The sequence below is a fragment of the Mesocricetus auratus genome, unplaced genomic scaffold (assembly GCF_017639785.1).
Source record: "Mesocricetus auratus isolate SY011 unplaced genomic scaffold, BCM_Maur_2.0 Super-Scaffold_100027, whole genome shotgun sequence".
NCBI classification, from domain to species: Eukaryota; Metazoa; Chordata; class Mammalia; order Rodentia; family Cricetidae; genus Mesocricetus; species Mesocricetus auratus.
In genome coordinates, this window is record NW_024429208.1 from 9,394,048 (window position 1) to 9,406,693 (window position 12,646).

The following is a 12,646-nucleotide window of genomic DNA, read 5'->3' on the forward strand; positions in this document are numbered from 1 at the left end:
CTGTCGTAGGCTGGGGGGAGTCACATGTGACTCTAGTCACCCAGGGCCGAGGGGACCTGTATTGACCGTCTGCCATTGTAGGGGCAGCTTGCACTAGTCCTTGAGGTCATATAGGCTCTCGCTCACACACAGGAGGCCCTCTGCGCTGTGCTGACTGACTGCTCAGCTCGGTCAAAAGTCAGCTGGGCAGAACACTGGCTCTGTGACGGTCAGCACAGGTGCATTGCCAGAATGGCGTGGTTTCCAGGTTCCATACCATGGGAGCTCTGCCAACAGGAGCCTCAGCCGCGACTTCCGGAAGGGTTAGACTTGACAAACTATGTCAGACTGGTGCCTAGGGATAGAAGTGACATGTTTCCTCTCAAGGTGACAGGCAGCAGAGCAGGAGAGCCAGCCCAAGGTCAGACTCAGATGCAATCCAAGAAGGCCTCGGGCGTTTCCTCAAATCACAGGTTGCCAGTGGACGCGGGCTTCTAGGAAAGTGAGGCGAAGGGAGGCTGCAGGCCGAGGGTGGGGAATCTGGGGCGTGCGGGAGGCCTGCTTCTGTGGCATCGCTCTTCCAGGGGAACGCCGTGTGCAGATCCCCATGTTTCTGACCAATTCCTCCTGCTCTCCAGGAGCTGGAGTGGGGGCTCATGGGAGGTACTCTCAGTGGCTACTTGTGGGACAGTGTGACCGAGCCAGGCTTGTGTTGAGTCCTTGAGAACTCAGATGTTTGCTCCAGGCCACAGTTTCTTTCCCCCTCCAGGCCCCCCCCCCATGTTCCGCACTCAGCCTGCCCCTGCCAGGGGATGAACCTGAGTCAGATGGATAGAGACTCCAGCCTGGGCCTTTCTCCCACCTCGCCAGGCTCTCAGCCCTTAGACAGTGTCCGCTCTCTTCCTTTCCTTGGATGTAGTGATCTCTTTCTCTTTAGCCTGGGTTCCCTCCCTGGCATTGTGGCTGTTACCATCTGGGCCAAGCGGCCTGCATGCCTCCCACAGATCCTGCAACACTCTGTGCCATCTGTCTCCAGAGGGTCTGAGGTCTTCCTTGACCAGACAGTGGCAGGGAAATGGGTCGGTGCTGCTCCCGGCTCCTCAGTGTCTGTTCTCCCTTCCAAAAGCGTGATGTGACATTTGCAACCTTGACCTGTGTTCTTGGGGGTATACAGAATGATGCAGACGGGACCCTTCATACACAGGGCTGGGCCGGACAGAGACGATGACTATTAGTAGGCTTGGACCTTGGTTCTGCTTGAGTGTGCAGGTGTTTCTATGAACATGTGTGTACGTGTGAGCATGAGCATGTGTGTTGAAGTGTACTGAGTGGGCATGCACGTGTGTGTGTGTGCATGTGTGTATGTGTGTGTGTACGCCTCCATGGGAATGTGCTTCCATGAGTGTGTGAGCATGTGCATATGCATGTGTAATGCAAGACTCCTGATGGTGGGGCTGGAGAGTGGCTCAGGGGTTAAGAGCACTGGCTGTTCTTCCAGTTCGATTCCCAGCAACCACATGGTGGCTCACAACCATCTATAATTCAATCTGGTGCCCTCTTGTGGCATGTAGGCAGAACACTGTATATGTAATAAATCTAAAAAAAAAAAAGACTCCTGATGGAAGCTAAAGCTTAGAGAGCTATGAATCCACCCACACTGCTCACAAGTGATGTTCTGGAAATGAGAAGCGAGGGGGGGTGCTAAGCACCAGGGAATGCTGGATGAGGGTGGGCACTCAGGGCCTTGAAACAGGAGCTATTGTCTAGTGTTGCCTCCATCCCTGGCTCCTGGCTTTGCCAGGAAGATTCATGTTCAGTCCGTGGGTGCAGGGCCGGCTTGCCAGGCAAGGGGTCCCAGGAGTAAGCATTTTAATGAGGCAGGGATGAGGAGGACATGGCATGAGTTTTGGGTTTCTCCTTCCCTTCCTCCCTGCCATGGGGCTGAGCTCCTTCTCCCCATACGTGCAGGGAAGGGGTTCTGGACTCTGTCCTGGGATTTTCCGGAGACACTTGGAGGCATGAAATCACATTAGGGAATTGTCAAGCAGACGGTTCACTGGGCATTTCTGAAACAGATGCAAGAGCATCGTGGGGGATTAGCTCGGAGACGTAGAACTCAGAGGCACAGATGTGTGCACATGGCTGCCCCACCGCGGGAGAGGGACTTGGTCTCCAGCTGTTTGCAGCTAAATTCTGATCCAGACAACGCAGCCCTGCCCTTTGGACAGCCATTGATTGATGGTTCTCCACATTTTGATGTGGGGACAGTTGGGGACATGCCTTTGGGGCTGTTCCATCACCCTGCAGCACTGCCACTGACTACACTCAGCCTTGGGAGAGTGCGGCAGTAACTCAAGACGGCTTGGAGAAAGTGGGCCAGGAGGGGCAGCTGTAGGAGGGGCAGAGTGTAGAGCCTGGCGGTAAAGCTTCATACGACATGCGACACATGAGAGTGTAGGTGTGTTTGCTCGTGTGCAGGCATCCAGGTGCCACGTCTTCACTCTTACAGGCCCGTGGCCTCCGTGTCTCTATTTCTTCATTCTGTGGAATGGGCTCTCATGGGGCACTCGGCATGTGCCTGGCTGGGGTGGAGACTGCGGGGCCCACCTTTGTACTCAGTTCCCTAGGACCGCCAGCTTCACGGACTGTGGACGGGGAAACGTCCCTGTCACTGGGGAAACTGAGGAAGGAAGCCATAAAGCAACAGTTGGAAGCAACGCTGGAGTGGGGTTCCATCCCGCTTTGAGTTTCCGTTGCTAGGACCCCAGGCCGAGAGCAGGGAAGGAGGACCAGAAGCCCAGAGCCTAGAAGGGAGTGACAGAGCTCTGGCCCTCTGTTGGGCCCTTCTGAATGGGATTGAGGGTGGCCGTCCTTGGCAGTGGCTGCTTCTCTACAGTTCATCTCAGGGTGACCCTTGCCACCGTCCTGCCTGCTGGCCATCGGGCACTTGTTTCCATTGAGATGTTTTGGCCTCTCAATCTCTATCTGCTTGAACCATGGCCTCCCTTGGGCTTATTCTTCAGCATCCTCTCGGGACACTGAGGGCCTGGGGGAAGCCTCAACAGCTGTCTCTGCTGTCACAGGGTAGCTGGGATCCACACTGGCTGGGGGTTGGGGAGGAGCAAAGTACTTGGATAAATGTCACCTTTCCTGGGTCGGGGGTCCCAGGCACTGCCTTGGTTGGAAGTATTTACATAGCTATGGGGTACCTACAACATCCTAGAGAGGCCAAGCCCGTCCCACCAGGCCCTGGGACCAGGACCTCTCACAGCGCCAGTACGCCTCACTCTGTTGTATTTACCCCATCTGGGGGTACATTTTTCACCCATTTCAGTAGTGATGGGGGCAAGGCCGACAGCTGTGTCCTGTGGGGTCCTGGAAACAGGACCGCGGAATGTGGGGGCTTGCGGGGCACTATGTCTCCTTGGCTCCGGTTCTGTGGATGTTGGATCTGACTAGATACAGAATGTGTCAGAAATGCAAAACCCCAGCTGTAGCCTGGGCCTCTCTCTACAAAGCCCTCGGATATGTGGGCCTCACGGATGGTGGCCCATAGCCTAATTCCCAAGTCTGGCTATCCAAAAGGTCTCAGGGTGTAGGGGCTGGTGAGCCATGCGGTCAGGTAGCCAGGCGAGCACGCCCCTTCCCCACCTTCAACCTTGCTGTTGCCTAGGAGGGCTAACACTCAGGCAGGGGGGCACTGAGGCAGGAGGATGTCCTGGATGACCATCCAGCCTCTCTGAAATGAGGGGTAGCAGCCTGCCTGACCTCATGGGGTCAGGTTAAGTGAAGGCTGACAGGTACGTGGGCGCTGCAACCCAGAACAGTCTGTAGGACTGACAAGCCACCAAGCTCCTGATTTACTCTAGATAGAGTGAGGTGTTATCTGAAGCCGTGTGAAGGAATAGAAATGTCAGGGGAGGCATACAGCTGCCGACTGACCCGGTGAAGCGTGTGCCTGAGCTACGCTTGAGCAAGGGCGGTGCCCTGACTCTTGTCACTCCTGGACACAGCCTGAGGAGATGCCTGATAATGGTGGAGTCCCAAGGCACAAGAATGTGGCCCCCAGCTCTGTTTTAGCCCCTGAGCTCCACCGAGGCTGAGGGCAGGTCTCACTCCCCAGCCTCATTTTGAAGGACTTGGGGTGACCAGAGTGCCCCCACAGGCCACTAAGTAATGCCATGCATGTCCTTTACGCACAGCTGGACTCCATAAGACAGGAGGCAGGAGCCTGCTATTGGCGGCATATCCCTTGGATAAATCCCACACGTTTCCCTATAGCTTCATCTTGAGGCTCAACTACTGTTACAGTCTGTCAATCTGAAGCAACTCCCAAGAGTTGGTTTTAAAACACTCTCGAGGACCTAGAGACACCCATGACGCAGGGCACGACGCAGGGCACGTCACTGCAGAGAGAGCATTACAGGCAGGTCATGTAAGAGAATTTAAGAATAAACTGGAGAAAGAAGTAAAGTGTCCACCAAGGCCCCAGGGGGCTCTTGGGGTCCAAGGGACAGGATGAATCGATGGTTTTGGGGCTTGAGCCAGGTAAGAGAGCTGCAGGTTAACTGAGGGGTTGAGAGTGAGGGGTGGGGAGGGGGCGGAGGAAGAAACAGACACCCACCCTGTCCCTGAAGCAACAGCTGTAACACAAGAGTTGAAACTGCAGCAACTTGGGCCTTTTTCAAACTCGTTTCATCACAGCCTGGTGGCCAGCATCCAGGACTTCCGGGTGTTCTCCAATGGAGGCAGTAGGAGCTTGGGCGCGGCCTCCGTGTCCCCAAGGACCCTGGCCAGGCCCCCCACACCCACACACACAGTCTCAGCAGAGACTCAGCAGCTCTAAGTAGCGGAAGCTGGAGTTGCACCGGGTGCCTCTTGACTGCCCTTCTGCTCTGCGGCTGTTCCTGGGGGTGCAGGAAGGAAGGGGTTAAATGGGATCTGAAGGTACCGGTTGGTGGGTCACCTTGATTCCCAGGCCGGGCTCCTTCCCTTCTGCCAGAGGGAGGTGGTGGAGGAGTGAGGCTGGGAAGCCTGAATGGGGGAGGGTGGGGACCTGGCAGGCCCCACCTCCAGGACCACAGGAGCCGCCCCAGCTCAGAGGCTTGCACTGCCCTCATGGCTCCCGACCCCAGCAGACGCCTCTGGCTGCTGCTGCTGCTGCTGCTCTCCTGCTGCCTCGAGCCCGCCAGGCCTGACCGGAATCCCCTGAATCCCTTGAATCCCCTGAGTCCTCTGGTGTGGCTATGGTCCACCAAGACCAATGATCCGATCTCCGAGCCCAAGAGCAGTTCACCTGTGGAGCCCACAGAGAGCCCCACCACGCACGCGGTCCCCCAGGATGGCCTCGCAGAACAGCAGACGGCTCGTGCCAACCCCAAGCTGCCCCCGGAGGACCAGGAAGCTGGCCAGAGTGGGACCCCTACAACCACAGCCACCCCCATCCCCCCTATGGCTTCTGCGGCGAGCCCAGACATGAAGGAGGAGAATGTTGCTGGCGTTGGAGCCAAGATTCTGAATGTGGCCCAGGGCATTCGGAGCTTCGTCCAGCTGTGGGATGAGAACCCGGCCACCAAGAAGTCGGCTGGGATGGAAGCCTCAGCTTCCTCCATCCCTTCTGCCCTCCTCACTCCTACTGAGTTCTCCAGCGCCCCCCAGGAGGGGGACACCACCCTCTGGCTGAACAGAGGTGTTCCAAGTTCTCCAGATGTTCAGACAACCGAGGCTGGCACCCTGACTGTACCCACCCAGCCACCTCCCTCCCTGAGCAGCCTCCAGGCACCCCTGAGAAGACCAACACCCCCAGGTAGAGCTTTTCTCTCTTCTACACAAGTCGGGGCTCCTTCCCGGGGGAGCCAGAAGCCCCCCAGGCAGCCCTGGCATCTGGAGGGGAACGGACTCTTGCCTATGGCACCCAGGCCCGGCCAGCAGCACCCACATGCTGATGCCCACTCTGACACCCACAGGCACACACCTCTTCCGCTTCCCCTGGTGACGGGTCCCCTGGTGACGGCTTCTCTGAGCGTGCACGGTTTACTCTCTGTCCCTTCCTCTGACCCCTCAGCCCAGCTCTCTCAAGTAGCAGCTTTACCTGGGTTCCCTGGTGCTTGGGTTTCCCGAGAGGCTACCTCTTCAGGGCCTGGGCTTTCTAATGACTCCACACTGCTGGGAACTGGCTCTCTGACCTCTACCAGCCGGTGCCTGCCCCTGCCGCCTACTTTGACCATCTGCAGTCACCTAGGCGTTGGACACTTCTGGCTGCCTAATCATCTACACCACAGACACAGTGAGGAGGTGGAGGCCGCTGCACGGGCATGGGGGCGCCTCCTCCAGACGAACTGCCATCCCTTCCTTGATTGGTTCTTCTGTCTCTTGCTGGCTCCCTCGTGTGGCCCAGGCCCACCACCTGCCCTGCCACCTTGCCGTCAGTTCTGTGAAGTCCTGGAGGACGGATGCTGGAACTATCTAGATGGGGGCAGGCTGCCTGTCAACTGTGCCTTGCTCCCTTCTCAGGAGGATGGGTACTGTGTGTTCATTGGGCCAGCTGCAGGTAACCAAGTGGCCACCACCCTCCCCTTTCCTGTTTGCTTTGATAAGAGAGCTCAGCCAGGGCTGATGAGAGCTTGGCGCAGGATCGCTGCCCCTGCCTCACCGAGTCTGGTGATGGCCCTGGAGAGGTGCTGGTGTATGGTGTCCTGTGAAGGGGAGGAGGCTGGGGTCCGGGCGTGGCTATGACTGTAGGTTCTATGACTGCAGCAAGTATGACAGGCCGTCACCTGCCCCAGGTGCTCCCTGAGTCACAGGGAGACTTAGTTCTCACAGAGTTAGCTAGGTGCTGCTTCAGTCACGGGCTGGAAATTGAAAAACAGAGCAGTAACGTGACATGAACTGGGGAGCTTTGATTCCTACCGAATTCCATCCTTATTCCTAGCCCCTGAGCCACGTTGTCTGATGTTCTCCCTGTGGCCCAGCCAGTCTAGCTAAAGGTGAAAGGTGCCAGCCACACAGGGAGAGCCATAGGCTCCAGCCTCCTATATACCCCACATGCTTCTGCCCAGATCTAAAGCTCTGGGGTCCATAGCCTCTGGCTACATGATGGGTAGAATGGAGGAGGGGAGACCATTCTTCAGATTAGCCCAGGATCAGGGCATGGAGGAGGGAGGCCATTCTTCAGATTAGCCCAGGATCAGGGCATCGAAGAGGGAGACCATTCTTCAGATTAGCCCAGGATCAGGGCATGGAAGAGGGAGACCATTCTTCAGATTAGCCCAGGATCAGGGCAGGCCAGGGGCAGTTGGACCAGGCCACAGGGAGCTTCCTTTTTTGTCTAGTCAGGAACCAGGCCCCTGGATAGTGCTCCCAAGCTGTGCTCCTAACTCCTAGGCTACTGTTTGTGTTGGGAGGCCTCGGCCAGCCTGCAGGGCATGACATCAGTCCTCTGCACGAGGAGACGTGGCCTTGACCTATAGCCAATGGGTTCTGGAGCTGGGAGGCTATGCTGGACTCAAAGGGGTGTCTGTTGTGGTGATTTAAAGTATGTAGTAATGCAGCCATGAGGGTTCCCTGGGATTCTGCAGGGAATCAGCTTGTTGGACGCCAGCAGGACGAACTTGGGTGGTTCCCAGCAAGTTGCTGATCCAGAGCCTGCGTAGGCCCTGTGTAGGGCTAGGGTATAGCAAGAAAGGGGCTCTAGGTAGGCAGGATCAAGCACTAGATAGACAGTACCCTGTCCCAGGAAAGAGGCACACGAGGAACTGGAATAGAGGAACAGGTGGGCAGGAGGACCACCCAGAGGATGAACAGGTCTCTGGCTGAGAAGATGTATGCAGAGGGTGAGGGACGGGCTACGGGCAGAGGAGGTGGATGTGTGGCCATGCTCCAGGAAGGGCCTGGGCTGCGCAGAAACCCAGGGGATGCTCATGGCTTCATTAGGGGCCACAGCTGGACCTGAGAGGGTGGGTCTACCCCAGGGCCATCAGCTCAGGTTTTTACCCAGCTGGTGTCACAGTGAATCCCATACGCACACATTTCCATCCCTGAAGTAGCTGAATGTGGAGTGGCTCCCAGTGGAGGCCACACCTGGCCACATCTGGCAGAGCCCATCTTGCACGGTCAGTTCCCTGGGGATGTGTCTTGACGGGAGAACAACATGCATCTTCCGTTGGGGTCATGAAAGATGATGGGGAATCATGTGGGCTGCTGTCCAGGGTTAGGAGGGCCTGGTCCTGTGTCTGCTTCAGGGGCAGCCAGAGGCTCCTTGGATTGAGGGATCAGCCACGTGGGGTACAGGGCCAGAGCTGGCACATGTCGTCCTTACGGTAGAGCTTCATGGGACACTAATGTCTTTAACTGTGACTGCCTGGTCAGCCAGTGGCTGACCATCTGGACACATTGGGCAAGGTCCTGGGGACTGGTCCAGCACTACTCATGGTCCCCATCCCCGCAGGCCACATCTGGGTGGCAAACCTCACTGAACTAAGGTGCCTTTCCAGGCAGGGCTGGCGGGGAAGGCTTCCGTGGAAACTCAGGGGCAGGAGCAGGAGAGTCCTTTGCCTTCTCTGGCCTCTTTCCCAGGCTCCTCCACTCCAGGGTGAGCCCCACTCCTGCTGGGCCTCTGTGTCAGGCTGAGCACCCCAACCTCAGCGTGGAGTAGGGACAGGTGGGGTTCCTGGTGGGATCAGAAAGAAAGATAAGGAGGAAGACTTAACCCCTCCCCCACAGTGTTCCCTAACCCCTTAGTGGCAGGTGAGAGGTGCTGAGTTCGAATCTTAGCCCCATGACCATCTAGGGACAGGGGCAGTCTTTGGCTTCACCGGGAGGCTTGGGGATTGGGAGCATGAGTTCCTACAAGGAGAATGCACTTCCTCCTCAGGGCCTGACCAGAACCACGGTGGGTGCCCCCCACTATGTGGGCCCTGCCCTGTTACCCTCTCCCAGGCCAGTACAGTGTGACCCCAAAGTCCTGCAGTCACCCTAAGCCCCTGGCCTTGCACACCTGGCCTTGTACTCCTACTTCAGCACCCCTGCACACCTGGCCTTACACACCTGACTTCAGGTAACTTTGAGTTTCTGTTTAACTTTGATCTGAAGAGACAAGATGTTTCTATGGAAAAATACCTAAAATACCTGTCTACACCTGGTGCAGCAGCCCTGGCCTTATGCACATATGCACAGCTCGCCTTGCACACCTGGCCCTGCCTAGCATCCTGAGGCCTCCGGGCTCGCTTGTCTAGCCAAGCCTGTAGCCCCACGCGCATGCCTTTCCTTCTGACCCCTGAGGGAGACAGGAGGTGAATTGACTGGCGCCAAGCTATCAAGGGACATCACAGCGTTCAGTCGGCATGTGAGGTGATAGCTGGGAGGTAGGGGGTCACCCCGTGGGCCCTCCTTGACATGGCTGATCTGCTGGTTAGCGTGCATCAGGGCCCCTGGGAAGGGTCTTGTGTATACAGGCCTGTCCCTTGGGTATATGGGGGAGAGATGGATGGATAAGCAGAGGTACAGCACCCAGGGTCTGTGCCTCTGTTCCCACTAGTACTGATCCCCAGCTGCCAATTAGTAGGGCCACTGTTGGGCCTGCCATTGCCTTAGGGAAAGCCATTGACTCTCTGAGTGGAGTTGAGTCAAGGGGCTACATGGACCCGGGCATTTGTTTGGCCTTACTCTCACCCCCTCCATGTCTCAAAGCCCTGTCTACCTTGTGAATGACAATACTTACAATTTTCCCAGTGAGCCTGAAAGCTCTTAGGAGAAAGCAAGGTCTGGGGAATCCAAATCCTGCATCTGCAACAGGCATGCAGACACACTGGGTGCAACTAAGAGTCACACAGTGTGACTGAACCTCTGAACCTCGTGGACCATGCTGGCCAGTTGGGGAGCATTTGGAAAGCATTCAGAGTGTGTTATGGCATGAGGGTTGGGGGTGGGGCTCTGCTGTGTTCGTCACTCTGGCAGTCCACAAATGGCATAGATGTTCCCTCCATCGGGTACCCCATGAGCCCCTGACTGTTCTCACCTTGGCCTTTATCTGGCTCCTTGATCAAATGTGAGACTTCGCAATGCTGTTCTTTAGGACGCTTCGGTTAACTCGAGTTTCTGTTTAACTCTGATCCAAGGAGACAAGACCCCTCCGTGGAAAAATACCTGAATGCTTATCTCTCACTCCCGGCAACCTGTAGCTAAATAGTATGTGCATACTGCTAGCTGAGCTGTCCACAGACACCCCTTCCTCCCAGACACCAGGCCCTCCCTGGTGACCTACAGCCATAGACACATGGGAGCCTGGAGAGTCTGCAGGGACCAATGTACATCCAGGGATTTAAAGCGTGCAGTGCAATGGCTTCATATTACATATGCTGCAAAACAATGACCACAGAGTTATTTGGTATATCCATCACCTGTCAGGGTTACATTTACAACCTACTCTCTGAGCAGGTGTGTATGTGTGTATGTACTCGTGTATGCATGTGTGCGTGATACTGGGGATTGAGCCTAGGGCCTCACACATGTCAAGCAGGTTCTCTGATCCACACGCCAGCCCTGTCTAAATCCTTGCACATGGTGTAGATTGACATCTGAACTCGCCCACTGCAAACCAGGTCTGCAGAACTTCCCAACTACCAGACGGGAGCTCTTTCTTTGCCTAGGGTTCATGTCTCCCCATTTCTCCACCTCCACCAGCCAGGAAGCCACCTTCGTGTCCCACATCTTTAGGTTGTCGGCCTGTGAGTGAGGTCAAGTCGTGTTCATTCTGTGCCAGGATGGTTTCATTTAGCACAGTGTCCGCCGGTTTCTCTATGTTGGCACATGACAGGAGTTCCTTCATGTTCAGTGTTGTGTGTGAGCACAGCACCTTCTCTTTCTCATGTCCAGGAACACCCACGTGGTTCTGCGTCATGGTTGCTGTGAGTATCCAGGGCTGCAGTAAATTTGGGGTATGGGTATGTCTTCTGCAGCCTGGCCTCAGTTCCTTTGGATGCTGTAGTCATTAGTGGTTCTGTGTGTGTGTGTGTGTGTGTGTGTGTGTGTGTGTGTGTGTGTGTGTGTGTGTGTGTGTGTGTGTGTGTGTAGGCTTCATCATGTCTCCCCTGGTAACTGACCTAGATTTCACTCCTGCCAGCAGTGTAAAGGGTTCCTCCTTTTTCTCTACCACCTGTTCCTTCTTGCTAACAGATGTGAGGTAACATCCTGTTGTGGACTTCGTCTGTGTCTCTGGTGACCTGTGATCTGGAGCAAGTGTGTGCTGTAGACCGCCCGGGTCTTCTGGAGAAATGTCTCATCAGTTACTTGCTCTTTTTTTGAGCCGTGTGAATCCTGCATCAGCTCTGGAGATTTATCCTTTCCTCCGATCTGTTTGGTTGGCAGACTTCCTCCCGGCCTGTCAGTCATCTCTTCCTCTTGCATGAAGGATGCCGGCACTTTCTTGGTCATTCTATCAGCATTGAGGTGTTGGCGTCATTGTCTACGGGGCTTATCAGGGGAGGAAAGAATCTCTTTGGCTCATGGCCCACATGTGTCTGGCTCCATTGCTTGTGGCCTGTGGTGAGGCACAAGGGCAGGGCAGGGCAATGCTGCTCACCCCACAGTATCTAGGAGTAGTAAAAGCGAGGGACCAGGGACAAAGTGGCCTTCGGGGAAAAGACCGTCCACAAACCTTCTCCTCCAGGCTCCACCTCTAACAGCCTGTTCCTGGATTAACCAACCAAAAAAGTGACTCCCTTCATGATCTAGTCACCTCCCCGTAGCAACACCACATGGGGGTCATGCCTTTAGCGAAAGAGCCTTTTGGGGACATTTTTCATTCAGACCACAACACTGGCTTCCAGGCATAGAGGGCGTGATTCTACTGCAGCAGCTCAGGCAGGTGGGGACAGTATGTGTTGTGATCCTGTCCTTGACTAGCTTTGGGAGAAGATACTTGAGGAGGAATGAGAGTGTGGCCTCTGCACTCCTCACCTCAGGGGCAAGCAGAGTCTCCACGTGAGCCCAGAGACTGGCTCCTTGATACTATCCTTCCCATTGGCAGATGATTCATCTATCGTTCTTCCTTAGGGAAGTCACTGCTTTCATGCATTTCTAAGATGATAAAATATACTAACATAGAGCTCACTGCACTGCCACTGTGTTTCATATACAGGCCAGTGCTGTCACCACCAACCATCTACCTCCAGAGCTCCCATCCCCAAGCTGGAACTCCGTCTCTGTTAAACACTCCTCAACTTCTCCTATCCATGTATCAGTCTTTGGGAGAATGTGTGTTAAAGTTCTTGGCTTGGTTTTGAATTGGTTTCCTCTGTTATCAAGTCTGAAATGCTATCCTGCTTGCTGGGTATCCAGGGTTAACACTAGTTATCGCTTGCATTGCTATAGTAATGCCCCTGACAGAAGCAACTCAGGGGAGGAAGGGTCTATTCAGGCGCAAGGTTTGAGGGTGCAGCCCATCCTGGCAGGGGAGGCATGGCAGCGGGGGTGGGGGGGGTGGGGGGTGGGGTGGTGGTGGAGGGAGAGGCAGCGGGAGTTGCACCACAGGCAGGAAGCAAAGGGCTCAGTTTGCCTTTTCCTTTTTATGCAGTCTGGAGGCTCCAGGCTGCTGTGTGTGAGCTGCAGCATGTGTAAGCTGTACAGCCAGGATGCTATGCAGCCAGGATGCTATAGGAGATCCTGTTTG

General features: G+C 55.7%; 1 protein-coding gene across 4 annotated transcripts in view; it reads left to right on the forward strand.

Moving 5' to 3' along the window:
• Nucleotides 1–12,646, forward strand: part of Col18a1 (collagen type XVIII alpha 1 chain) — a 106,436-nt gene that overhangs the window by 41,095 nt on the left and 52,695 nt on the right. The window contains exon 1 of one of the 4 annotated variants that reach the window (XM_021227510.2): nt 4,792–6,529. The exons of 1 other annotated variant lie outside the window; for it this stretch is intronic. In XM_021227510.2, the coding sequence (XP_021083169.1) occupies nt 5,098–6,529 (1,432 nt within the window). In that variant the 5' untranslated portion in view covers nt 4,792–5,097. Of the gene's footprint in view, nt 1–4,791; nt 6,530–12,646 lie in introns of those variants that run through there. 2 more of the 4 variants (XM_013113901.2, XM_013113900.2) reach the window with 2 other exon arrangements.